The 27,460-nt window shown below is 40.3% G+C and overlaps 1 protein-coding gene across 1 annotated transcript in view; it reads left to right on the top strand.

Moving 5' to 3' along the window:
• Positions 1-27,460, top strand: part of PRAG1 (PEAK1 related, kinase-activating pseudokinase 1) — a 64,289-nt gene that overhangs the window by 23,748 nt on the left and 13,081 nt on the right. Inside the window, exons 2-4 of the mRNA XM_089669981.1 lie at positions 10,648-11,058; positions 12,361-13,880; positions 24,163-24,338. Coding sequence (XP_089526107.1) covers positions 10,720-11,058; positions 12,361-13,880; positions 24,163-24,338 — 2,035 coding nt within the window. The 5' untranslated portion in view covers positions 10,648-10,719. The remainder of the gene's footprint in view (positions 1-10,647; positions 11,059-12,360; positions 13,881-24,162; positions 24,339-27,460) is intronic.

Raw genomic sequence — 27,460 nt, 5'->3', positions numbered from 1 at the left:
TGACGTTGCATTGGCAGACTATTGATTTTATTAGTGATTAACGGTTAATTATAGGAGGGCCTGCTGTGTCCATTTCTGCATCATCTTCTGAGGCAGCAAAGTCCCAAATTATAAGTGTTAAGCTGGCCATACATTGAGCGGATTTCATTTCATTTCCTTCCACACTGACTATGTTGATGGGGGAATAAAGCAATTTTCTTTCCTTCCACCATGGGGAAGAAAATCGATCAATCTCTTGCTTGCCTAAATCCAGTATGCAGCAACTTGCCATACTCATTGATTTTCTATTTTTTTCGTCTCCACTGATTTAGAGATGCGCTCTGCAATTCTTCCATATGTTGCTTACTTTTATATATTTGTATTATGCTATGTATCCTTCAATAAAAACCTATTGAAAGTGAAAATAAATTCAAGGAGTCGGGTGGAAAATTGTTAGAGAAATCAGATGCAAGCATTGTTTGGGTATTCTGACAGTTGCCATTACCAGCTGTCAAATTACAATCCTGTAGATACATTTGTTATGCTGGCCATAGATTAAATAAATTAGATTGGTTCAGCAGAGACTGGCCAAATTTCAGTCCATGTGTGCCATCCCTGTTTGACAGAAGTCAATTTTTAGATCAACTTTCTGTTGAATGGGACTCTGACAGTGGGAGAGTCCTGTTGTCAGAATACAAGGCCCAGTGGAGCAGATTCCCCCATCCACCTTGTTTGTGTGGATGGAGAAATTGGATCGTTTAACCATGTATTCCTATGGAACTCTTCACACTGATCCGGAGTGTTTTTCAAAATCCTGCTTGCTCCATTTTTGATGCGTTAAAAAAACACCACCCAAAACGCACATCCCCATTGAAATCAATGAAAAACATGGCAAAAATGCATTAAAAAAACACACGTTTTTGGTGCAGTTTTTGAGTCACATATTTAAAAAGGTGCACTGCAAGCAGTGTAAAACCACGGCACAAACACCAATGCGTGAAAGTAGCCTTAGTAAACCGTGGGTGTTCTTGTGCAGTAAAGAATGAGCTACATGTGGCACACCAAGCATTACACAGCAAATAACTCCCTTAACCAGGTAGTTTCAGCGGTCATGTGTTGCTTAGCAGACGTCTCCGCTCATAGTAGAACAACAGCTATTAAGTTTATTGGACTCTCAGCAATGCTTTTTACAGCAAGCTGTTCATGAAAAGAAAAGCACAGTACATGAATTACATGGCAGCCTGGTTTAGGCGACATGGGATTGAGTAAAACTCATGAATTGTCCTCTTCTTTGGCTTCACAATGAAAAGCTGAATAGTAACTGCTGTTCAGTGAATTTTTTTCAATGTACCTACTGTCACTGACAAAGCTTTTCAGTTTGTTAAGGACCAGACCACCTTATTTTTTATAGTGTGTGCATGTAAACAAGGTTGTGCACATAAAAAAGCATTGGTATGGACATTCTAGAACTTTCTAAAAGTACCCCAAAGATCTCCATACATAATATTTGGTTCAAAAAGTTTTGTTTTTGTTTTTTTACGCTTTATTTGTACAAAGCCAACTAAAGCCCAACTCAAAGAAAACCTAAAAACAACCCATTGTTGTGGAGGTGTCCTTGCGCTGTAAGCGTCATATCAGGGGTGTCAAACTGGCGGCCCTCCAGCTGTTGCAAAACTACAAGTCCCATCTGCCTTTGGGAATCATGCTTGTAACTGCTAATCTTGCAATGTCTCATGGGACTTGTATTTTGGCAACAGCTGGAGGGCCACCAGTTTAACACCGGTGCATTAAGTGATAGTTTCTGTCTAGGGGAGGGAAAAGCACTTTTACTTATCTGGTCCTCAGCTTCCCCAGTAGACGGCACTGTTCCCAGCAGTGGACTCTCCTTCATCATCCTCATGTCCAATGCAGGCATATGGCTCCTGCATCAGTGTTGATGTCAGAGGACCTTAGACCACCAGACCATGGAGGTGAAGAGCTTTTGAGGACTGGTGCAGCAGTGCAGAGGATTGGGTAAATATAATTGCTTTATCAAGTTCTGCATACCAAAATGAAGTGTCAACCCTTGCAGTGCAGGCATAGTCCCACTGCAAGGGAGAAATGTATGTTTTCCTGGAGTTCAGCTTTAAAAAAAAAAAAACACATACCATAGAGCCCAGTTTCCCCTGGATTTTATATATCACAATAAATCTACCTGGTTAAAGCAATGCACCTCATGTTACAAATTAGAATCTGGCACTTAAATGAAATGCGTTGAGTCGCTCATTGAGTCTCTCACCACTGTTGCTATACTTTACCAACATTATAGATAAATGTACTTGTTACATCAAATGATCACACATGTTGTGTGATCAGGCTTGTTCACACTAGCTTCAGATGGCCTTGTAATGGCTCCTCACTGCCCGCTTTAAGCCATTGATCCCCGCACTAGTGAGCCACAATCGTGTGCATTGCATGTGCTTGGAGGGAGGCCCCATTCACTTGAATGGGTCTCCCAACAAAAGCAGCAGGGAGTATAATTAATGCCAGGGCAGTAGAGCAAAGTATCACAGCCACGGCATAGAGAATAAATAGTGGTACACAGAAAGGGTTCATGTAAAGTTCTACACCAAAGACTCTGAAAGTTCATCAGTAAAAAGTCCATGGGGCACTACGGGCATAGCAGAAGTTCCCAGACTAAGTCAGCACTGTAAGGAAAAGGATGAGGGAAAAAAAAGGAAAGCGGCTACTAAGTGCAGTATCCATGTGTGCACTCCAAGCTGACACAGGAGACTTCCAGGTTGTCATTCAGCGTCCCAGCCTGACTCCATCTATCAGCAGCCGAGAGAACACTTGCAGATCCTTCAAAAGAAGGGCAAGCGGCAGAGCCTCTGAATGATCCGGTTTAATCCCATCCTGTGAGTGTTGTTAACCATTTGAGATTAAAGTCTGCTTTTAATACTGCACTTAGTGGGCGCTTCCCCCCCCCCCATCCCCCCCTCCCTTTTTTTTTTTTCTCTCTTATAGCCACAGCATGCATACGCATGTTTAGGGGCAATAGAAGCGTGGCTCAACCACACACCCCCCAACCGCTAGTGTGAATGAGCCCTGAAAGATGAGATATTTGCAACTTTGTTTTTACTGTGTGTATGTATTGTGATATATAGCCTTAGAGAGTGGGCTCTAAGGCGTGGTGTGTGGGGTTTTTTTTTGTTTTTGTTTTTTGGGGTTTTTTTGGCTGCATGCACACTGGACATTTGGCTCTCCTAGACTCCTTTCCTGCTGGCAGCAGCATTTTGGCTGAAAATTTGGATGCTCTGGCAGTGTTTGTTTTGTTTTCTTTTGTCTGCCTCCAAATACCTGTGTGCGTGGGTGTGTATGGACACATACAGTTGCAAGAAAAAGTATGTGAACCCCTTGGGATTACGTGGAGTTTTGCATGAATTGGGCATAAAATGTGCTCTGAACGTCATCTACGTCACAACAATAGAAGAACACAGTCTGCTGAATATAATACTACACAAACATTAGATGTTGGCATGGTTTAATTGCACATAACATGTAAACATTCACAGTGCAGGGAGGAAAAAGTATGTGAGGCCCTAGCTTAATGTCTTCTCCCAGAGCTAATTGGAGCCAGGAGTGAGCCAACCTTGACTGCAATCAGTGTGATGATATTGGATGTGTTGCTGACAGCTGTCCTGCCCTTAAAAAACACACACCTGTTTTGGGTTTACTGGTTTTAAGAAGCACTGTCTGATGTGAACCATGCCTCGCAGAAAAGAGCTCTCAGAAGACCTATGATCAAGAATTGTTGACTTGCATGAAGCTGGAAAGGGTTACAAAAGTATCTCCAAAAGCCTTGATGTTCATGTGTCAACGGTAAGACAGACTGTCTACAAATGGACAAAGTTTAGCACTGGTGCTACTCTCCCTAGTCGTGGTCGTCCTGTAAAAATGACTGCAAGAGCACAGCACAGAATGCTGCATGAGGTAAAGAAGAATCCCAGAGTGTCAGCTAAAGACCTACAGAAATCTCTGGCACATGCTAACATTTTTGTTGACACATCTACAATAAGGAAAACATTAAACAAGAATGGAGTACATGGGAGGACACCACGGAGGAAGCCATTGCTGTCCAAAAAGAATATTGCAGCACGTTTGAAGTTTGCAAAAGAGCACCTGGATGTTCCACAGCACTACTGGCAAAATATACTGTGGACAGATGAAACCAAGATTGAGTTGTTTGGGCAGAACACACAACACTATGTGTGGAGAAAAAAAGGCACAGCACACCAACATCAAAACCTCATCCCCACTGTAAAACATGGCGGAGGGAGCATCATGGTTTGGGGCTGCTTTGCTGCCTCAGGGCCTGGACGGATTGTTGTCATTGATGGGAAAATGAATTCAAGAGTTTATCAAGACATTTTGCAGGAAAACGTACGACCATCTGTCCACCAGCTGAAGCTCTGCAGAGGATGGGTGATGCAACAGGAAAATGACCCAAAGCATACAAGTAATTCAACAAAACAATGGCTGCAACAGCACAGAATACGCCTTCTGGAGTGGCCCAGTCAGAGTCCTGACCTCAGCCCGATTGAAATGCTGTGGCATGACCTTAAGAGAGCGATTCACACCAGACATCCCAAGAATATTGCTACACTGAAACTGTTTTGTGAAGGGGAGTGGTCCAAAATTACTCCAGATCGTTGTGCAGGTCTGATCTGCAACTACAGGAAACGTTTGGTTGAGGTTATTGCTTCCAAAAGAGGGTCAACCAGTTATTAAGTCCAAAGGTTCACATACTTTTTCCTCCCTGCACTGTGAATGTTTACATGTTATGTGCAATTAAACCATGGCAACATCTAATCTTTGTGTAGTATTATGTTCAGCAGACTGTGTTCTTCTATTGTTGTGACTTAGATGACGTTCAGAGCACATTTTATGCCCAATTCATGCAAAACTCCACATAATCCCAAGGGGTTCACATACTTTTTCTTGCAACTGTAGGTTGACATGCAGGGGCATTTAGAGGCAGGAAAAAAATATGCCTGACGCCCCTAACAGTGTTAACAAATGTCCAGTGTGCACGAGGCCTTAGGTGGTTAAAGCGTAAAGAAAACGTTTTGTATTGAGATGCTTTCAGTACCTTTTAGCGTCCTGTAATGTCCACAATTATTTAGATATAATTGGAATGAGTAGCTTACTTTGGGAGTAACTGATTGAAGCAAGTCCATATATTTTTTGATGACAATCATCCTGTATTGCCTGCCTGCAAGTTATAGGATGTAGTACTACATTCCTTTAGCCATATGTACATTTTTGCTTTTGGTTTCATTCTGTAACTCTTGTGTTCCTTTTTATTTTCTATGACCTGCAGCTTGGATTCAAACAGAAGGGGGTTAAAGGGTAAGTTCACCTTTGGAAAATGGTCCATGTTCCACCTGTTTTTAGGGTGGAACATGTAACATGTTCCCATAGCAAATCTATTCTATTGATTGCTGGTGCAATTCTTTCCAGGCTCCTTTGAACAAAAATAATAAAACTCACATTTTTTGCAGGTAAAAAAAAATGTGTTTTTATTATTTTTGTCCAAAAGGTGAACTTATCCTTTAAAACAAATGCCGGGTGGATTTTAGAGTGCTCCACAACACTAGGTAAAGGCAGCTGATATGGGTTATCTTTACGTGATTTATTTGTTGATTTATTTGTTTTAAAGTTGTCACATAAGGATGGATCATGCAATTCATCAGCAGTTGTCTGAAGGTGTAATAGTTTGTGACACATGACCCTAGTGAATGATAATCCTATCAGCATGTTTCTGCTGTTCTAGGTAGGTGGGGTAAAAAGTGCTGCTGGTTTTTGTAAGTTTGGGGGTTGGGTGTAGAACTCATTAGCAAGTCAACATCTGAACTGAAAAGCCCAGGTCAAAAGGACTCATGGTTTTCAAAGTGCAATGATAAGGTGTTATCGGAGAACGCCTACCATTGCACATTATGTAAATTCTGCTCAAAACTGGGAGCACTTGATCAGAGCATACTACATGTAGCCACTGATATCTGAACTGTATACCGGTATACATGCCATCGGACGTACGATAAAGCACACTGCAATGCCGGTATGTGAACAAGGTCTAAGATCTAGCAGGCATGTTATTGGCATATAATGGTAGCAGCACAATCCTCCTGTTAGTTGCCCGCTGTCATTTGTAGAGATTTTGCTATCCATGCACTGGGAACTCTCTAGCCCTAGTTATTTTCACTAGTCTGCTTTTATGTTGTTGATTTCCCAGAAGATGGTGGTAGTAGTCCATGGTAATCGTGCACCATTATAATATACCACACTCTTAAAGGAAAACAGCCTTGATTAGAGTGGACCGTTAAGCATTCGCTAGCTTTTACTCTTTTGAAAAGTAGCAAGTGGTACATCCACAGTCGGGATTGTAGGACACAAAAAAGCCAAAGAAAAAGTTTGTAAGAAGTTCTCTACCACCTTTTGTAAAACCTAGATTTCAGTTTTAAATACAAGTTTCATCTTTTGAGGGCATCGAACATTGAGTGTGTGTGCGGGCCCGGAATGATTACCCTTTTTGACATTCAGTTTAGAGCAGCTACACATTTGCCATAATCCCTCATTCAGACTTACTATTGCTATAAATAACATTTAATGCTGGTGGGCCTAGGAATAGATATTCATGCAACTTTGATTAATATACGCTGCAGTCCTAATTTGTGAACCAATAACACAAAAACAAACAAAATACCATGTGGACTGAGCATAAATTAAGTTCATTAAATTTGACAATACATGAGTAATAAGGCTTCACATATACAAAGTGAGTAATTGTAACATTCAGTCCCAATACGGAAAAATAAAGTGCCCAAGTGTTGAATACTAATTGGTGAACTTCGTGCAAAAAATTACAGGTGTTCCTCTGTGCTCAATCGGTGCCCCACATGGATGTGCACTCACCGTTGGCCGTGGATCACCTATCTCTAGGTTAGTCTTAAGCGCCTGGTTTGGAAGTAGCCCAATGCGTGATGGCAAGAATGACACCAATATTCGTTCCTGGGAACCAAGTGATTTGGATGATCGTAACCAATAGGATAACAGCGTATCCCTAGAGATGATCCCTTATGCTGACGAAATGCGTCAAGGAAAGTGACGTCAGACGCACACGGGAACCGGAAGTGGAATAGCAGCCATTTTGGAAAGTGGCAAGAATCACACCAAACGTGTGGATGTCCTCTGGACGGCAGAGAGGTTTGGATTGTGGATTTTTATGGCGATTTTAAAGGCTGTCATAATGTGAGCTTAATAATAAAGTATATTTTATGGTGTTTTGGCAATTTTACACTATTTACTCTTCATATATTGGCATTTCGGTGAAACATGCTTTGAGGAGGAATATGGCATGTTTATGCTGATTTAACCCAGGTGACATCAAGGGAGTGTGGCATCCTAAAGATCTCTCCAGGAGGGCTATCTTAATATTGCAGTATATCTTGATGGCATTAAGGCGAGATTAATATGTTTTCGGTAAGGGTATTCACTCCTTACTTTAATTAGAAGTGTACACTGGTTTGACACTTGTTTTTGGCACCGTGAGTGGTTCACTAACACGTTTTACACACCCATTTACTTTTCACTTAAGAGGGGTCATGTGTTTGTTACACAGTGCAGTGAATTCCCACATTGTTTTATGAAGAATTTATTTAATAAAGTTAATGCACTATGTATGATTTCTTTCTTTTTGAGGTGACACTGGTCGTGAAAGCCTTTGGGAGGCTCTGATATTTGGACAATTGTGATAATCACCTTTTTGACGTTTTTGAAAGAAACTTGTGAGGTTTATATTTTTTTCTGGACTTTAATTCATCTTTTTGGACTTCAATAATTTTTTGGGGGATTTTATTATTTATATATTTTTCATATAGTGGGGTGACATTTGTTTAAGTGGCATATTTATAATTTAGTAACAGTTACATCTTCAAGGGTGAAGGTGGAACATATGCTATAAGGGGTTAATTCTATTTATTTTATTTTGGAGTGGTATTGCAATTATTAAGGCTCACTGAGAAGACTGGGTTTCTTCCTCCTGAATGCTGTCACACTTCTGAAATGGGGGTTTAACAAGTATCTAGCCTTGATGGTTTGAAACATAGCATATATTCCTCTCTTGAAATACTGTTTAAAAAAAAAAAAGCCATATTCAGGAAATCCATCTTGACAGATGCTTTGCAGCCAACAGTCGAGTGCATGCATGTAGACAAGAAGGGGTATAATAAAAAGCTGAAGGAGATCAGCAGTACTGAGTTGCAAAAAAAAAAAGCAAAAACAATTATTACAAATAAAATAGCAGTTGTTGGTGCATAGTGATAAAATATTATGTTCAGTAGTGTAGCAGTTAGCTTAAAATGAGTTGTAAAAAAGACTAATTTGTGTAGGATTTACTTGTTTGAAGTATTGAATCATCAAGGCTAAGCAGCTGCTCACTTCTTGATATGGTAATGTTCAAGGTGTTGCTTCTAATTGTCATTAAACTGACAAAAGTAATATAAAAAAAGGAGACCAGGACCTAATTGTTTTGACAAAGCACTGTGACACTGAGCACAAGGGTGTTGCTGGCTTAACAGGGGCTGATATCTTATTCAGTATCAGAATCCTTGTTTTGTGCAGAATAGACGTGATCTTGGGGTGGGTTCATGTTTGATTTAAACTTGCCTAAAGCTGAATTACATATCTGTTGCATGACGCATCATAAAGTAACGGTGATTCATAAGATACAGGGTCGGGCTTCCTCTACCTTTCAGCTAAGTACTCAATGAATCACTCTAATCATTTCATGGCATTAAAAGATTTCCAGACCTGAACTTTTTATTTCCCTTGAAGGTCACACCAGTGGGTTATTAGGAGGCAAAAGTGTGAGTTTGAGCATTTTAGTGGTTTTGATGAAGAAAAGATGTTTTCTCTCCAAGCCACATAAAGACTGAAGGTCTCCAGTAGACCACAGTGTTGAAGCCTGTAAAGCTAATGTCCTGTAATGTCTACATGTAGAAATATGGAAAGTTTTTAGTCAAAAGTCGTAAAAAAAAAAAAAAAATTGTATAAAGTGTAGTAATAATACATTAAATTGTGAGACTTTGCTACTTTCTGTTAATAGTATTGATTATATTTCCTATTTTATTAGCATTTTAATATATAGATACATGTGTCTAAGTTTTTTTTTTTTTTGCACTTCCATTCTTTTAGTGGTCACATTACTGGTTTTATCCCATCTGTTGGCCACAGTCATTATGGCATTGTTTCTGCTAGGCTAAAGAATGTAATAAAGCTCTCACTCCCAAATTGGAAATGATTCATTTTATTAGTGATTGGAACTTAAAAAAAAGTTTTTAATTTACAGCCAAATACTGTGGTAATGGCCAAGGCAGGGTTAGTTAGAACTCTTGACTCTTACCATTAGAGTACCATCGCTACAAACATTGGGCAGCACAGTGGTTAAATGGTCAGCACTTCCACCTGACAGTACTAGGGTCGTTGGTTCGAATCCCAGCCATGGCACCACCTGCCTGGAGTTTGCATGTTCTCCCTGTGCCTGCGTGGGTTTCCTCCAGATGCTCCAGTTTCCTCCCGATGCTCCAGTTTCCTCCCACACTCCAAAGACATGCTGGTAGTTTAATTGGATCCTGTCTAAATTGGCCCTAATATGTGTATGAATGTAAGTTAGGGACCTTAGATTGTACACCCCTTGAGGGTTAGGGACTGACGTGAATGTACAATATATATGTGTAAAGCGCTGCGTAAATTCACAGCGCTCTATAAGTGCCTGAAATAAATAAATAAAATAAAAATAAATGTGCTTTAACAACTTAGCCCTGGTTCACACTAGATCCAACTTTGAAATCGTGTGACTTCATGTGTGATTTGGATGACTTCATGCGCAGATGTCTATGCAAGTTGCACCTGAAATCCCTAAAAATAGCGCAGAAACCTTTTTCTCAAATCGGTGCGGCACTGCAGTTGGAGTCTATTTGAACAGTCTCATTGCCAAAAATAGGGTGTGACTTGTCATGCGATTTGAGCGTTTCAAATCGCATGACAAGTGGAACCAATGTGAACCAGGGCTAAGAGTGTTTACGAGTTCTCTACTGGTCTGCCTCCAGTAGAGTAGATTCCTTTTGCTTGCAGAGGGTATTGCACTTTTTACTTAGTACCTTGTTTGAAGCTGAGCTCCAGGCAGATCTAAAGTATGCACATTAGGGCATCTCTATATACATGCGTACATTAATAAATGTTTTTTTAAAACAGAAGTAGAGTTCTATATTAATTTGATAATGGTATCAGCCTTTTGTAGGTTTTTCTTTCACTCAGCTGTGTTGCAATACTCATGTGCTAACAAGGGACATACGTATAGGAGGAGGGAGCATAGTAAGAAAGATGAGCTCACCAGTGGGCTGCTTTCCAGTTGCCTGCCAGGCAGGGTTATGCTGTGTAAATCTCAGAATTGTATCAATAGAAATACAAATCCTTTGTCAGGTAAAACGGCTCCCTTCTATGTATTTCATCTGTGTATTTAGATGTGTTTCTGGAGTTCAGATGTCAGTTAGCACATTAGTTGCACAATTAACACCTATGGCAAAAGTTATGTAGATGTGAATAAAAACTGATTTTGTTTTCTTTTAGGCTCGTGACAAAGCCTTTATATTTCCTGATCATTGCTGTGCACAAGATGAGACAAGTAATCCTGGCCTTAGTATGCGCGGATCCGTCGCACTGATCGATCAGGGCCTGAAAATGTCTGTGTGCAACGAGTTTGTGGAACACATCTGGAAACCTGGATCATGCAAGAACTGCTTTCATCCAAAAAGTGACCATCGAAAGCCTCAGGCATCCTCAGATGGAAAGACCAGCAATTTGCCAGCCTTGCCAAGTCTTAATGGAATTAGGACCAAGTCGGAGAACAACAACCAAGATGATGACATTATAACTGCTGCTCTTTATTCAAAACCCACCATAGCAGTAAAACCTACTATGATTACTTCAGATACTGCAGAGGAGTGGGCCCAAATGAACAGCACAGAGACTCTAACTCAGGTATACATTCATGTGATGGAGGAGGGTGCCCTTGGCATTTTACTTCTCATGTTTCTTTATCTTGTAACTGCACATAGTGGTGTCCACTAGAATTGGTGAATAATGTTAATGATCCTTGCTGTGTGCTTGAATCCATATGAATGTATATGAGCTACATTGACTATATTGAGAAAGTGTTACCATGAAGGTTGCCAGCAGTCTCCGGGTTACGAACGCAATAGGGTCAATAGGTTTGTTCTTAAGTTGAATTTGTATGTAAGGTGGAACAGGTACATTTTTTTTTTTAAGTGTATCTCCTAAAAAAAAAAAAAAAAAATAAAAATAAGTTATTTGGTTAGCATAGGGAAGGGTTAACATCACTGTGATGTTTATGTTGCTGTCTGTGCCCGTTTAGAAGATTTTACCTCACTTTCTGTCCCTGTGACAATTGGATTTTTGAAAATTTTGGGTTGTCCTGGAAACGAAGATTGGTGATAAACCTTCAGTGGCGATACCTTTTCCCCATGGCAATTCTTACAGGAGTGAATTTCCCTTCCCAGGGATATATTTCCTCTCACTTCTTGTTTCTCCCTCCGTTCATAAGTACACGTCATTCATAACTCGAATGTTCGTAACTCGGAAACTGCCTGTATAGTGTGAAGAAATAAAAGGAATCAAAAGTCTTCACTGAACCAGTACGTAGCACAGTAAAGCCTTCTTAAAGCAGAAGGTATTCATGCTTCATTCAATCACATATCCCAAAACACACTTCAGGCTTATTGGTTTATTTTATCCCTTCTCAGTATAACCTGTGTTGCTATAAAGTTTCATTGGGTCCCAAGCCCTACTCTATAGAAGCCATTGTTTTTATACACTGCACTGATGAAGGCCAAAAAGACGTAAACTGCTGTATGCAATTATGAATAAATGTCTTTATAATATTAGGCTCTGTACAGTAATTACCGGTTCTTTAATGTACAGTTGGTCACGGAGTCAAAAAGGAATAATTTGCATGGTTCTGCTCATTATCCTAAAATCTGAAATTTATTTTGGGGATTTTGACAGAATAGGACAAATAGACTAGATGGTTAATAGTGAATGGCAAATTTTACTAAATTGATAATCATGTTTAATGCACATGTTACGGAAGAGGGTAGATAAAGGCAAAAACATTAGGCTCATGAAATAAAAATATTAAATCTGTGAAATTTTAAATATTAATACCTGTTACATAAATTCACAAATTTTGACATATTATTCAGTATCATATATCAAAAATATGTATTGATGTGTGCTTTTTTTTTTTTTTTTTTTTTACCCTAGGTGAGTTGGAAAGTGTCTTCAACAGGCAATTCAATTTTGAAATCGGGGGATATCTCAAAAGTTATTTTGGATAACTTTGGCAAGCCTTTTAACCACAATTATGGTTCTCCCAGTGATCCATCAAAATATGTTTTCAATGGACTGACAAGTCCTGATAAAAAGATAGAAATAAATGCTGTGCACAATTTGACATACGTGAGCCACTTTGGTGGTCAAGTTGATAAAGCTGTATTTCTGAAGGAAAAGGCACCACCTTCTCAACAGGAACTCGCCCAGATTTCGAGAGAAAGCAGTAATGGAAATATTGGAAAACTGAAGTGCTTTCAAGAAGAATCGGCTATGCTTTCTTCAAAAACTGCCAGTGGTTACAGTTGTGGAATGGACAGGCCATCAACAAATGGAATTATTTCCAGAGGCAATGCAGCTTGTGAAACTTCTGTCAGAGTTGCTGCAGGATTGTGCAACCAAACAAGGCCTGGGAACGATGGCAGAAACTACCATACCTCAGATCTGGGATCTAGTAAGAGCACGTATTTTAGCAGAATGAAAGTATCATTGCAATCTGAGTCAGACAAGCAGCCAGAGACACTGTCATGCATCAGTCCCCTTACATCACCAACATTTGCTGATTCCCAGACTTCTGAGTTTCACTCACCTACAGTACCTGCAGATGACAAAGACAATGAACCAATATATGCTGAGAGCACTAAAAGAAAAGCTGTTTCAGATAAAGCTGTAACAAAAATTGTAGGACAGACAGAGAAAACTGGTTACAAACAAGAGGAGCATGCCAACAAGGATCAGCGCTTAGTAAGCAATGACCGAGTGCTTCAAGAGTCGGTGACACATGTGGCTGCCAGGATAACGGTCATGGCTGCCCACACAGAAGAAGACAACCGAACAATCTATTTGAGCAGTCCAGACTCTGCGGTTGGAGTTGAATGGGCATGCAGTAGTCCATCATCTGTCGAGAACCTGAGTCTGTCACCTACATTTGTTTGGGGTGAAAGAAGCCAGGCAAAATCTGACGAGACCAGAAAATACCACTCTTCCTTATCTCAGAAATACCAGGTCAGCACCAGCTTCACTGTACCATCCAAATCCAACAAACCTGATGAACTTAATTTTCCCAGAGGGTCCTCCCCAACACACATGCCTGGGATCTTATCTTCTGTTTCTCATAAAAAGGAATCTTTGGAGATGAATGACAGGTGCTTAGTGAGTGGAGAACGCAGGCAAAGGTACCTCCCGACAACATGGAGCCAACAGTGCAGGATTGATGAGGAAGAGGAGGAGGAGACATCAACTGGTATGCTACAGTCAAGGACAAGTGCTTTAAGCAGTGCACAGCTTGTTGCAGCCAGTGCTGTTAATAATGATGAACGTGAGACCTTGCATGACCTGAAGGGTCAAAAAGGCATGAGTAAATCTGCTTCCTGTCCTGTAGAACTTTCAAAAGTAAATGGTGAAGCTGAAGGCTCCAATCAGCCCCCACCCCCTCCACCCAAAAAACAGCCGAGGTAAGTGATACTAACTTGTTGGGTCTCTTTTTTTTCTTTTTTAATATATAAGAAAATCTTAGTTTAAATTTATTGTAGCTGTATGATTTAGGTTTCCATTAGTCTTTTCAAATGAAACGTTTACTTTTAAATATGAAAATTTTCTGGATAGATTTCAGGAATGCAAGGTCTTTTTAGCACATCTCTGTGTATTGCTCATTGTAATTTATACCTATGTCGCTGGTAAGGATACATTGATAGTCATGGGGCCAAAGAAAGTTGAGTGCAGCAGTAAATAGCTACTTGTTAGCCTTAGAACTACAGGAATGTGGACTATATTAATGTGTTCACTGCTTGTAGCCCCAGGTTATAGGTTGTTTTTTCTGTCCTCATTACCAGAGCATACTGGTCTAATGAAAGCTGAAACCGGCATCTAGAAAATTTTTATGCCTGAAGAAACGTATTTGTATACTTTTTTGTACTTCACAGAAACCAACTCCATCCATCTAGTTATTTTGGTGTTACCACATGTTAAAGTTATGAATGAGAAAATGAAGTACTAGCTGATCCTATGTACATTGTTTAAATGTTGCCATATCTAGACGATATATTCACACTGGGTAATCTACAGCAGCCTTTTTCAGCCAGGGTGCCATTACACTCTGGGGTGCCTTTTGACCTTTTTTAGGGATGCCTTGGTGAAATGCCCAAAAATTGTCCAGAAATTGTCAACAAGCAGGTGGAGAGATCAAGCCTGCCAGCAGATAACGCTACAAGTTTTTATTGTGCAGCAATACAGCCTTGGGCCAAGTGTAAGCCAACTGATGAAGTCCGTACAATCAATGACACCATGGGGGGGGGGGGGGAGTTGTACTAAAACTGGTACACTCAGAATCTGGTGCAGCTGTGCATGGTAGTCAATCGGCTTTTAACTTCACCTTGTTCAATCAAGCCTTTACAATAAAACCTGGAAGCTGAACGGTTTCTATGCAGAGCTGCACCATGCAGTTTTAGTAAATACCCCCCATATGCTGATAAGGAGGACGTTGGGAGCCTGAAAGCATCCTTGTTTTGCCCCTTTCCCTGTCCCTATCCATTAGCATTGGGGTCACGTTAGCTGAATGAAGGTGAGAAACTTAGGGAGAGTAGAGGCACTGGAATACCAGTCAGTTCCAAATTACAAAGATATTTTGCTTTGTAAAAATGAATCGCCTTTCATGTTTGGTGTCCTATGTGTCTAGATGCTGCCATTATATGTAAAACTATTTTGGTTATTTTTTTTTTACATTTTAGAATAGGATGCCTCAAGATTAAAGTTGACTGAAAGAAAGTTGAGAAACACGGATATACAGTATATCCTCTTTGCAAATATTGCACATAGATTAAAGTGTAAGGCAAAATTTTTCATTTTTGGATAGAGTAAGGGAGAGTTAGTTTGCTGATGTCAACCCAAAATGTAGGATTATCTTTTACTTTCTCTTTTGATGATAATGGTAAACAGGGCAAACAGAGAAAGTGAATTTCCTTAATGGGGGCACAGACCGCAATATTACATGACAGGTGTTCTAATCTCTCTGCACACTATCCAAAACGAAAAAAAAAACCCCCAAAAAAGTTTTGCCTTTAGTTCCGCACGACAATTTTACTTAGGAATAACTCACTTAAATCTGTCCAAAAAAGAGTCTAGTAAACATCCCGGGTATGATAAAGTTTGAAACACAAAATCATAAATTATAATATAATAAATAATTATCAAAAATAATATAATAAATTTAGTTCAATAATGTAATCAACCCAAAAACACTGAAATTTGAAATAGAGCACCAAGTTTACACATCACCGAGCTCAGTCGCAGTATCGTTGGTGTCGTCACTTTGTGTCTGATGACGAATTTCCCCACGAATCACCATCGCTCAATTCTGCAAGTGATTCTATTCATTATCTCTGTTTTCTAGCTGGTCTAAAACCACTTTTGACCTAAAGGGACGCTTTTTGGATGGCATGGACAGTCTCAGGTTTCCAGGCAGAAGGAACAGTAACAGTGCAGGCAGGATACAGGACAAAGGCACTAGAGACAAAATTTCGGTGAAATGGTTTGATACAGTAATGTAATCCTAACAGATTACAATGTATTGTGTGTATGTCATGTTTTTACTTTTTTTAATCTTCCGCCGGTTCCGCCCCTCTGCGTACCGGCGCTCTCAGAGAATGGAACTTGTAAGACGGATGCCGGCATCGGGATGGGATCACAGGACACGGATCGGAGGATCGCAGGAGAAGCACTACAGTTTAATCCCGAGTGTGGCTTGGATTTACCACTTTTGGTACTGTAAATTAACCCCAAGCCACACTCGGGAATACCGCTAGGGAGGTTAATAAGTAGTAAAGCATGTCCCTGATCAGGTCTAAAGCAGGTTGAATGAAAATCACTGACTTGATTCCACCCTCCACACAGTTTTTAATATTAAGAAGGGAATCCTAACACTGTGGCATTGGAAACCTGCTGTCAGAATACACAGATCAGTGCTGCAGTCTATAGTCTGCAGAGCTAATTGAGTTAGAATATACCAACAGGGTGGTGGAACAGAAGTTGATCAGTTTTTTGTGTTTAAAATCAATTTTCTTTCATATTGCTATTCTTTGGCCAAACAAAAACCAGAAAAACGCACCAAAAATGTGACACAGAAGACCTTTGATTATGTAACAGCACAAGTGTGCACCTAGTCTTAATTGTGAGCCTGTTTGGACATCAGTAACAAGTGCTAAAAAAAAATGTGTCTCAGATGTTTGTAATACTACTGCAGCAGTTTGACCAGGAATGTAGGCATAGAGGACCTATTAAAACGGAGGCCTGATTTTTACTAGATAGGCGCCTGATTCTGTGGGCAACTTGACAGACTGATCCCCCACAGTGTTTACCCTTTGTTGGGATGCTGAGTGCACACTATTGTTATTGGCCGATTTATTTATTTATTTTATTATTAAAGGTACTTCTATAGTGCTGTCAATTTGCGCAGTCCCTAACCCTCAAGGGGCGTACAATCGAAGGTCTCACAATTCATACTAGGGCCAATTTAGACAGGATCTAATTACCTACCAGCATGTCTTTGGAGTGTGGGAGGAAACCGGAGTACTGGGGGAAACCCGCACAGGGAGAACATGCAAACTCCACGCAGGTGTTGCCGTGGTTGGGATTCAAACCAATGACCCTAGAACTTCCAGGTGGACGTGCCAACCATTTAGCCACTGTGTTTTACTAGGAGATAGTCAGTCAGTTTTGTGTGGTAAAACCTACAGGAATAGAATTTTCACTGGTGCATTTAGCTTGAGTAAACTCTCTTGAAATGTTTAAAGCTGATGTTTAGGCATGATGTTTTTTGCACAGGTCCATCTTGTAGATATGCAAGTATGCATACCTGAGCGTTCTCTGTGGAATCTGCAAATCACTGTAATAGTAGCAGCTACTAGAGGGATAGCAGTGATCTTCTGGGTCCAGTGTTGCCATAAGCTGAATGCCCCATGTATTTTTTTTTTCAATGACTCCAATTTGCATAGAGGCCATAGGATAGTCTGACCTTCACAGGCTGCCCTTGGAAGGATGTGGACTGATTAGAGGAAGCAGGAAATGGGCAGAGAGCCCAGAAACTCCAGGCTCAGCTTTTCCTCCTCTTTGGATGTTCCTGCAAAGGTGAAAAGAAGGGGATCAAGAAGGAGGACAGTGGTGGAGTATGCAGTGACAGGGGTTTTAAGCTGGCAGAAAATTGCAGTGTCTGGGGTGTTATGGTGCAGTGACAAAGGTTCTTGGAGGCAGGGATTTTCAGGCTCCATGCACACTAGCATTTTTTAAGCTCCTAGAAGCTATTATGAGTATATATTTTTTCTGCTCCTAGAAGCTAATAGTGTTATCCTATGTGTCCATGCACACTATTTTATGGTCAAAGTGTTTTTCAAGCTTCAACATTTAGGAGCAGAAAAAAAAATATTTTATAGAGTTTTTGGTTTTCTGCTCAGAAAACGCTGAACACTTTTAAACGCTATTAAAAAAACGCTTTCTTTTTTTTTTTTTCTTCATGTACTGTAAAAACGCTAATAAAATGCTAACACTCCTTAAACACTAGTACTTTGATGGGGTGTTGAGCACAAAGGAATTCACGGTTGTGGCGAATATATTTTTTGTAAGAAAATTATATATGGGCTACACTTTATTATGGACTTATTTTTGATGTCTCACATTTTTTGCACATATTAATTATTTTGGTGGCAGTTTTTTATATATTTATAAATTTATTTTTTTATTTTGTTTATATTTATTTATATAATATTTAAGGTCATATTTAGTTTTGAGAGCACGGTTTATGGTATTTCCATTTATTTATATACTGCTACAAGCCGCCACAAAAACGCTATTTTCATTTTTCATCTGGCGTTTTTGGAGCTTATAAAAAAGCTAGTGTGCATGGAGCCTTTGAGTCAGTGCAGTGGTCTGGTGCTGGGTTCTTCATAGACCCAAATACAAAAGCTGTCTATGTGCAAGCTTGCAGGGATGTCCGCACCACCTAATATGGTATAGACTTCTGGATCGCATCCAAGGATCTAAGGAAAGTGCAGGTGGATTCATTAACATGGGGGGGATCCCTAGGATTTTGTGATTTGAAAAGTATAGTTAACTTATGTGTTGCGGTGAGGTGTGCTTTACCACAACGGTAACAATAGGCACTCTGTGCAGTGCATTGTGGTACCGTTCAATTTGGTGCCAACAGCCCATCCATGTAGTGCTTGGCTTGCATTGCAGTGTGCTACAATAAAATAAAAATTAAAAGTTACAGATCTACTTTTTTTTTTTTTTTTCATGCATTGGGAGCGCATTTTTGATGAAATGGCTGCTTAAATGCAACATGTGTCCAACAAACAGGCACAGCTTTTGCTAGTATACATTTGAAACCAAGATATACTGTACATATATCTTGGGCGGCACAGTAGCTTAGTGGTTAGCACATCTGCCTTGCAGTAAATGGGTCATGGGTTTGATTCCCGATCATGGCGCCTCCTGCATGGAGTTTGCATGTTCTCCCTGTGCTTGCGTGGGTCTCCTCCGGATACTTCGGTTTCCTCTCACACTCCAAAGACATGCTGGTAGGTTAATTGGCTCCTGTCTAAATTGGCCCTAATATATATATGTGTATGTATGAATGTGAATTAGGGATTGTACGCCCTTTGAGGGTTAGGGACTGATTTGAATGTACAATATATACAGTATGTAAAGCGCTGCATAAATTGACGTAAATTACCTGAAATTATTATTATTATACAGTATTTATAAAGCACCAATAGTTCGCTCAGCGCTGTACATTCCAAAGGGGGACAGAACATGTGACAGAACAATAACAATACAATGCAAAACATGAGGGGATTGAGGGCCCTGCTCTTTCGAGCTTACAATCTAGGAAATAAATAAATAAATATAGTTACCAACTTGAGCAGCAAGGTTATATCTTATGGTATGTCATACCGGCAAAACCAGTACATCTGGATCTAAACTATTTAGTTGGTGATTAAAAAGAAAAGACCATTTAATCTCAGTCATTCTATAAATAAAGCCATAGGTATGTAGCCGGTATTTCTACATCTCAAGCACAGGCTTTACTCCTGATGACCTAGGCTATACCAAGCTAGCCTGTACTTAAGTTATATAACAGAGATGGTATTTATAATCTCACTTCCACTTTTCCTTTCCACTAGGAGCTTATAAGTCTAAGTCTCTAATGTGGTGTAATTATGTAAAAGGTCCTTTCACCTTAATGATGTGTGCAACTTGGTGTCTGATTGGAGTTCTCATCACCCTCTTCCCAACAGTCATCACAACATTCCTTGGAGGCATTGTGCAGCAGGGTGGCTGTATATCTACACACCCTATACAAGTGTGTGGCTTGATAGCTCCTGTCACTGACCTGTGTCATAAGATGAATGGGATCATTGACTCCCAATGCACAAAAGGTTGTCTGTTTTGGTTAAATCAACAGAAGACTGTGAACACTATCTAAATTTCTCACATCTCTTCCAGGAGTCACAATGGACGTACCTTAAATATCTTTTTTTAAGTATAATTAAAATTCACATCTTTCAAATTTTTTAGGGAAGTGCTAAAATAAAATTTTTTATCTATTGCGTAAACTCAAACCAATAAAATGTGATGGACAGTTTTATATTTATTAGATTTATAGGGTAGATTTGGGTTAGAAATGTCATACCTGCACAGGAAATAAGATATACATGTCTTTTGTAATATGTCCATGGCAATTTCAGCACAAAGAAGGTAGCGGGTGGGTAGTAACGCACCCTTCTCCATTCTGTCACATTTTTGCTCTCTTACGTTCTTGTAAAAATATCCTGTTCCCAAGCATTCTTATTGCATTCCCATGCTACTAAAACTACATTGACATCTTTGTTTAGTGGCATCTAAGCTAGCTGTTTATTTTTTAGTGCATCAGCTAATGAGTTTGTTAAGATGTGTTGGCTTGCTTTTTGTACTTTTTGCTGTGTGTAAAGTGATCCATCATATGAGTCATTTTTAGACTTCAGTAGCTGCTATGGAGATGGCATTCCCTTTCTACACACTTTTCCTGGCACCGAATGAGCCGCGCTTCTCGGAGACAAAACGTCTTCCAGTTACAGGGTCCAGGCTGTGCTTTTTGTGTCAGGCAACTTCAAAGCCTTACATGGCATTTGTTTTATAATTCTCAGTAGCAGAGCTGCGTAAGAGGGGGATGTGAGCTATGCAAAGAATGTCTTGTGTCCTTGAATCCAGAGTCATACAATGACCTACTACCTTCTGTGTGGACTGTCTCTTCCACCTTTTCCCACAGCCTCCATGGCAAGGTCCTGGAAGGAGGCCTAGTCACATTCCATTTTGTAGCCCTCAGCCTTCAAGTAGCATGGCCTTTGTTCAACAATAGCTCCCAAAGGCTTCATCAGTATGTAGACCATGAGGCACAGTCTGCGGAAAAAAATACTTCACTTCTGACCCGTGCATTGATCATTTCTGTGCATATTATTGAAGAACATGGAAATATGAGGAGGGTTAATGATAGAGAGAACACACACCCTTCATGACAATGTCTGCATTCAGAGTCCTTCTTCCCAAAGCAGAACGTCACTCTCTCTTAATCAACTTTGACTATTTTTAATCCTTACGCCCCTAGCATTAGTTAATAGATAGGAAAGTATAACATTTTTACTTTTTAATACATTTCTTCAGTTACCTCCTGGTTATCAGGCTTAGGCCAGTGTTTCTCTACCTTTTTTTTCAGTCGCCATTTAAAATTATACACCATCTAGAGGCATCCCATTCTAAAATGTAAAAGTTAAGGTAGTAGTTTTACACAGCGCAGCAGCATCCACACATGTTGGACACCCAAGGTGATTTATTCTTCCAAAGCAAATGCATATTTACAGATTGGTATTGACTAGCATTGCAATGTTTCTTTTTTTCACTCATCTAATGTGACCCCAATGCTGATGGAGAGGGGCAAGAGAAAGACAAATGAAGATGCTGTGCAGGCACCCGTTGACCTCCTTGCCAACCGATGACACCTTCGGTTGGAAGGTTGAAATAGTGTACAATGAAAACCTGTGGCTTTGTGTAACTAAAAGGTGGGCTTGATCCACCCACTAGCTTGTATACAATTTTTTTTTAGGCAATTTTTAAGTATTTTGCCAAGGCATCCCTGAAGAAACTTAGTGTCTGTGTATAAATAGTCAATGAGTTTTAGATCACGTGGATGCACTGAGCAGGCTAGATACTGAGTAATGGAGAGCAGAAAAGAACTGTCAAGAGACCTGCCTAACAAGGTAATGAAACTTTATGAAGATGGAAGAGGATCTAAAAAGATATTCAAACCTTTGAATATGCCAGTCAGTACTGTTCAATCACTTATTAAGAGGTGGAAAGTTTGGGGATTCCTTAATACCAAGCCATCTTTTTCCAGAGCTATCTGTATTTCTCCTGAGGTTACCGGTGAGTTTTTCTTTGTATCACGAACAACTCTTCTGGCAGTTGTGGCTGCAATCTTTCTTGATCTACCTGACCTTGGCTTGGTATCAAGATATCCCTGAACTTTCTACTTCTTAAAAAGTGATTGAACAGTACTGACTGGCATATTCGAGGCTTTGAATATCTTTTTGTATCCTTTTCCATCTTTAAAAAAGTTCCATTACCTTGTTACTCAGGTCTTTATACAGTTTTCTGCTCCCCATGGCGCCATGCATCCATGCGAGAGCTAAAAAAACTCCCTGTTTTTACATAGATACTAACTGCAATTTCAAAAGCCTCAGATGTGGGATTTTAACCTTTTAATTGCCATTTACCCCATGTGGGTTGTGCGTCTGTACTAAAGCTAAACATTCCAGGATATGTAAACTTTTGATCAGGGCCATTTGGGTGACTTCCGTTATCTCTATGATTTAAAAAGTAGCCAAATTATGTGATAATAAATGGCTTCATATAATCACTTTCCTTAAATATTTTTTGGCATGATCAGTCATAGTTTCAATATCAATGACAAAATTTCACCATTTCTACCAGGGTATGAAAACGTTTGAGCACAACTGTATATAAAGTAATCCGTATCATTTTGGTGTAAACCTATTTATTGCAGATATGCATTATATTGTCTTCAACATGGCAGCATGGATACTCTTTCTTTCAGCTTCACTTGAAAAGTGCATTTTTGAGAAAAGAAAAACCAGTTTTTCTTCTTTGACTTTGCAGTTCTAGGATAGAGAGCAGGTTCTGCCCATTTACACATCCTGTTCTCTTCAGTTTAGGAATTTGTGTTGTAGTCATACGTGACTTTCTTCTAGCTGAAGTCCTTTTTCCTAGAAAATTAGATTACAAGGGAATCCTGTGTTCCAGTGAAGCAACTATAGTAATCCAAGTTAAAGTGTTACTAACCCCAGGATCCTGCATTGACTATCCGGTCTCCTACAGTACACAGAGCATGAAATGCAATTATTTTAGTAAAAAAAACTGCTAAATACCTTTTCTCATCAGTAGTCAGAGCAGACTTGTGAATTTTAGCAGTGTCCAGCAGAGCACTGGTTACAGCTTGTAGGAGGAGTTTTCATTGTCCAGTACTGATTGGCCCTATGCTGACAGCATGCACTCTCCCAAATTAAAAAAAAAAAACCTCCTTTAGCAATACACACAAAACTGGGCATGTGCATCTTGCCCCCAAGGCACTGTTCTATCAGCAGATGGATGGGGGACAGTAGAAGAAGGGGAGGATCAGAGAAAGAAGACAGGATCAAACATCCTTTATACACAATGCAGAGGATTAACCCCTTAGGTTCCACAGTGAGTATAACAAGCATGCTTTACTGCATATACAGACTGATTTTACTGTTGTGGGTTTAGTAACACTTTAAGTCCCTTTTCTCCTGAGCGTAAACCTGTATTTTTCAGATCCAGCAAAGGACCATGTTTTATTTATAGCAGGCAGAGTAGGTATCCTGTAGTTACCTTTCAGTGCTCCATTGACACATGGTAAAAAAAAAAACCTCTGTACTTTTAGCTATAGGGGAAAGTTACACACTAAGTGGCCAGTTCTGAATACAATGATGCAAGGGTGGGAGAGAATTTGCCTCCTCCTGGGTTAGCTTCGATATCTCGGAAGCATGCATAGGAGTTTCTCAGGGCTTGGCAGAGGATCAGAACAGCAGAGAGCATTGGAAAGGGATGTATAAAATACTGTTGCTGTTTGCTATAAATTCGACCCATTACAGTGAAAGTATGTGTTTATTTTGTGCATGGTGTTGTATGCCGCAAATATTAATTGGAGCAGTGATTAACCTTGGATTTATACAATCTATTATTATGGCAAACCTGTGATTTTCCCGTGCAAGGTAAAGCAACAGGAGCATTTTAATGTCCCCTTCTCCAGCTGACATTTATGCCTTCCCTTTACTCCCTCACTACCTTGGTCCGCTTCCTGTAGCAAAGGACATACCCATGCTTTTAGGTATGAAGGAACACACAACAGTCACTCCTCATCCACCCCTGTGTTGCTGCTTGGTGATTGTCTCGGCATGGAGTAACGACAGGTCTTCCCTTCCATGCTCCTGGTGGGTGTATAGAGCCACAGGGAGTGAAAGGTAGAGGAGTATGTGCTGCTGTGGAGGGGGGCATTAAGGTTGCCTAGGAAAGCACAAGTTCACGTTAAGCCTTTGCTTCATTATTACCTTGATTTAACCATTGTTACCACCTTTTGACCTAATTAATTTTATATACATTATATTATTTCTCAAGGCAAATGAAATTGAAAAAGAGTAACTCCGAACTGGAAAATATGAGTCTTGGTTCAGTGGAGAGCTTGGGGGAATCTTTTAAGGGCACGAATGTGAGCAACTCAAATGTGAACATCAATGCCAGCTTCAGTACGGGTTCTTTGGACAGCTTGGATTCCAGGACATGCAGTGAAGGAGGTAAGCTTGTGGTGTTAGCAATCAATATAATGCTTGACAGGTTTAAAATACAGACATAATTATGACATCACATTTTTCCATCCCTTTCAATAATTTAGGTGTACGCTTTTGAGCCCCCTTTTTAAAAATAAATGTGTAGGAATAAACTAGGGATGCACTGATATATTAGTTGCTGAAATGTTTTGGCCGAAAATAGGGTTATCTGCATTTTGCCGATAGAAAAAAAGGTGCCGATAATGGCCACCAAAAATAGAAAAGCTAATGCTACCAGGCTAGCCCTGCCTCTCCTCCAAACTTAGCGTTTGGGCCTGCCCTCATTGCGCATGGTTGGCAGGCAGTAGTCCGCTGCTTGGACTTTCTAGGCAGTCTGAACCACGCTGTCTGATTGGCTGGGCCATTCAAACTGGCGATTGGACGCTGGTCGCTGTCAGTCAGGGCTGTCTAGTCCTCTTCATTTTTTTCCATTGTGGTCAGGCTGGGGATGCTGTGCAGTTTCCATAGTGTCATAGTGCTCACTGGTGGTAGCCTCTGGCTTTGGCCGGGCCTAGGGATTGCCTGTGGTGTGAGTAGGGAAAGGGGAACTGAGGATGTAGGAGGCTGCGCTGTGCCAGGGCTGAGTGTGATGATCAGCAAGGACACTGACTGGTGAGTGAGTGAGGGAGGGGGAGCGGAGCGGAGCCAGAACCCCATCTGGGGTATGTGTGCTGTGTTGTCCCTGTGCTTCACACACACTGAGCCCCGAGACCAGTCATCCCTATCCTGGCATCCAGAGCAGAGGAGTCATTCCCATCCCTGTCCATTTTAGTTTTAGGCCAAGTGCATCCTGAATTTTCTGTTTCGGCACCAGAATTTGCATTGCGGTGCACCACTAGATTAAGTTGTACATCTGTCACTGCCATATGTATTTCAGTTTGAAAAATGAACACTGCTTCAGTCATCCATTGAAGCCATCAGTATACATCCTATGTAATCATAAGTTCCTAGCTTACTAAAGGTCAATGACCTACTCCCCTCTACCATGTGACAGTGTTGCGGCCTGGTTATTGGACTGCTCAGGCCCCAGCAGTGGCGGTGTAGCAAAGCAAAGTATCGTGGGTAGGAGAGGGGAGATGGGATTTCAAGAAAATCTGAAAATCTGTCACTTTGCCTTGAGTGGGCAGCATACCAAGGGCAGTAACTGTAGCAACTGCAGTAATTTGCTGAAAGATGAATCCAAATTGATCACAGTGAGTTACTGCACCATATACATTTTTTTTTCTACTTCTTTAGTGACACCATGCTCAGTTACTGCTCATCGTAGCTTTCAATTGTAGGAGGATCAAGGTGCACACCATGTAAATCTGTTGTCTGCTTAGTACATATGACATTTTATTTTCCAGAGGGATCTATTCAAAATAGTGTAGACTATCTGGTAGGGAATCCCATCCTTTTTTTTTTTTTTTTATTTTGACAAACCCGCAACACTTGCACCAGTTGTAGGCGTGGCAAGCTTTCTGATACATTTTTGCATTCATGTGTTCAAAATCTAACAACTGTACCGAGAGACTTGTGTAGATTGCTGTTGCTGACTTAATTTCTGAAAATGCTAGTTCCCTGGATTCCATACCGGTCCAAAGATTTCAGTACTTTAAGTCACTGCAGTTCAAGTGTTTTAACTTCACTGTCTGCATGCTTGTTGCGGGTTAATGATCAGAAGGTATTAAAACAAACACAGCCAAGCAACTAATATTTTCAGAAGCAATGGCAACATACATATTCCCCTCAGTACAGGTTTCTTTAACCAGTTACCTGCTGCCCTATAGCAGAAATACTGCTGCAGGGCTGTGCAAACTCGCGTATATATACGTGATTTGCATTTCTGGGTAGGCCATTGGCGGCTTTGGATGTCAATTACCTGGTCCCGGCTGGAGATTCTCCGCCGTCACCCGGGGATCGCTGAGTAATAGTGACAGGGGAGAGACCTGTGTGTAAACAACACAGGTCTCTCTCATGTCAGCAGCATGTTTCCCAAGTAAAACACACACACAGCACATGTTGTAAAACACAGCACACAGTTAACCCTTTGATTGCACCAGATGTTAACCCCTTCCTGTCCAGTGTCATTAGTACAGTGTCAGTGCTTTTTCTTAGCACTGATCATTATATTAGTGTCATTGAGATGTCATTAGCAATTAGTCAATTCCCACCCAGTGTCAGAATGCCTGCCGCAGTCCCACAATAAGTAGCGGATTGCCGCCATTACTGGTATAAAAAGAAATAATAAAATTCCAGTATACTGTATATACCGGCATTTGTAGACCCTATAACTTTCACGTAAACCAATTCATTTATATGTATTGGGATTTGTTTTGTAGCAGAGACATGTAGCAGAATACATTTTTGGCCTACATTTTTATTTTTTTTTCTGGACATGTTTAATAGCAAAAAGTCAAAAATATGGTTTTTGGGGGGTTTTTTTTCAAAATTGTCAGTCATTTTTGTTTATAGTGCAAAAAAATAAAAAAACATAGAGGTGATCAAATACTACAGAAAGAAAGCTCTATTTGTGGTAAAAAAGGACATAAATTTCATTTGGGTGCAGCGTTGCATGACCGCACAATTGTCAGTTAAAATTACGCAGCGCCGTATCGCAAAAAATGGCCTGGTCAGTAAGTGGGGTAAATCCTCTGGAGGGCAAGTGGTTAGAATTGGAATACAGGTGAAACTCGAAAAATTAGAATATCGTGCAAAAGTTCATTTTATTTCAGTAATGCAACTTAAAAGGTGAAACTAATATATGAGAGAGACTCATTACATGCAAAGCAAGATAGTTCAAGCCGTGATTTGTCATAATTGTGATGATTATGGCTTACAGCTCATGAAAACCCCAAATCCACAATCTCTGAAAATTAGAATATTACATGCAATCAATAAAACAAGGATTGTACATAGAACAATATCGGACCTCTGAAAAGTATAAGCATGCATATGTACTCCGTACTTGGTTTGGGCCCCTTTTGCAGCAATTATTGCCTCAATGCAGCGTGGCATGGAAGCTATCAGCCTGTGGCACTGCTGAGGTGTTATGGAAGACCAGGATGCTTCAATAGCGGCCTTCAGCTCTTCTGCATTGTTCGGTCTCA

Source organism: Staurois parvus, unplaced genomic scaffold (assembly GCF_062004578.1).
Source record: "Staurois parvus isolate SC_StPar_1 unplaced genomic scaffold, SC_StPar_1.0 ptg000086l, whole genome shotgun sequence".
Lineage (NCBI taxonomy): Eukaryota > Metazoa > Chordata > Amphibia > Anura > Ranidae > Staurois > Staurois parvus.
This window is presented reverse-complemented; position numbering and strand designations above follow the sequence as displayed.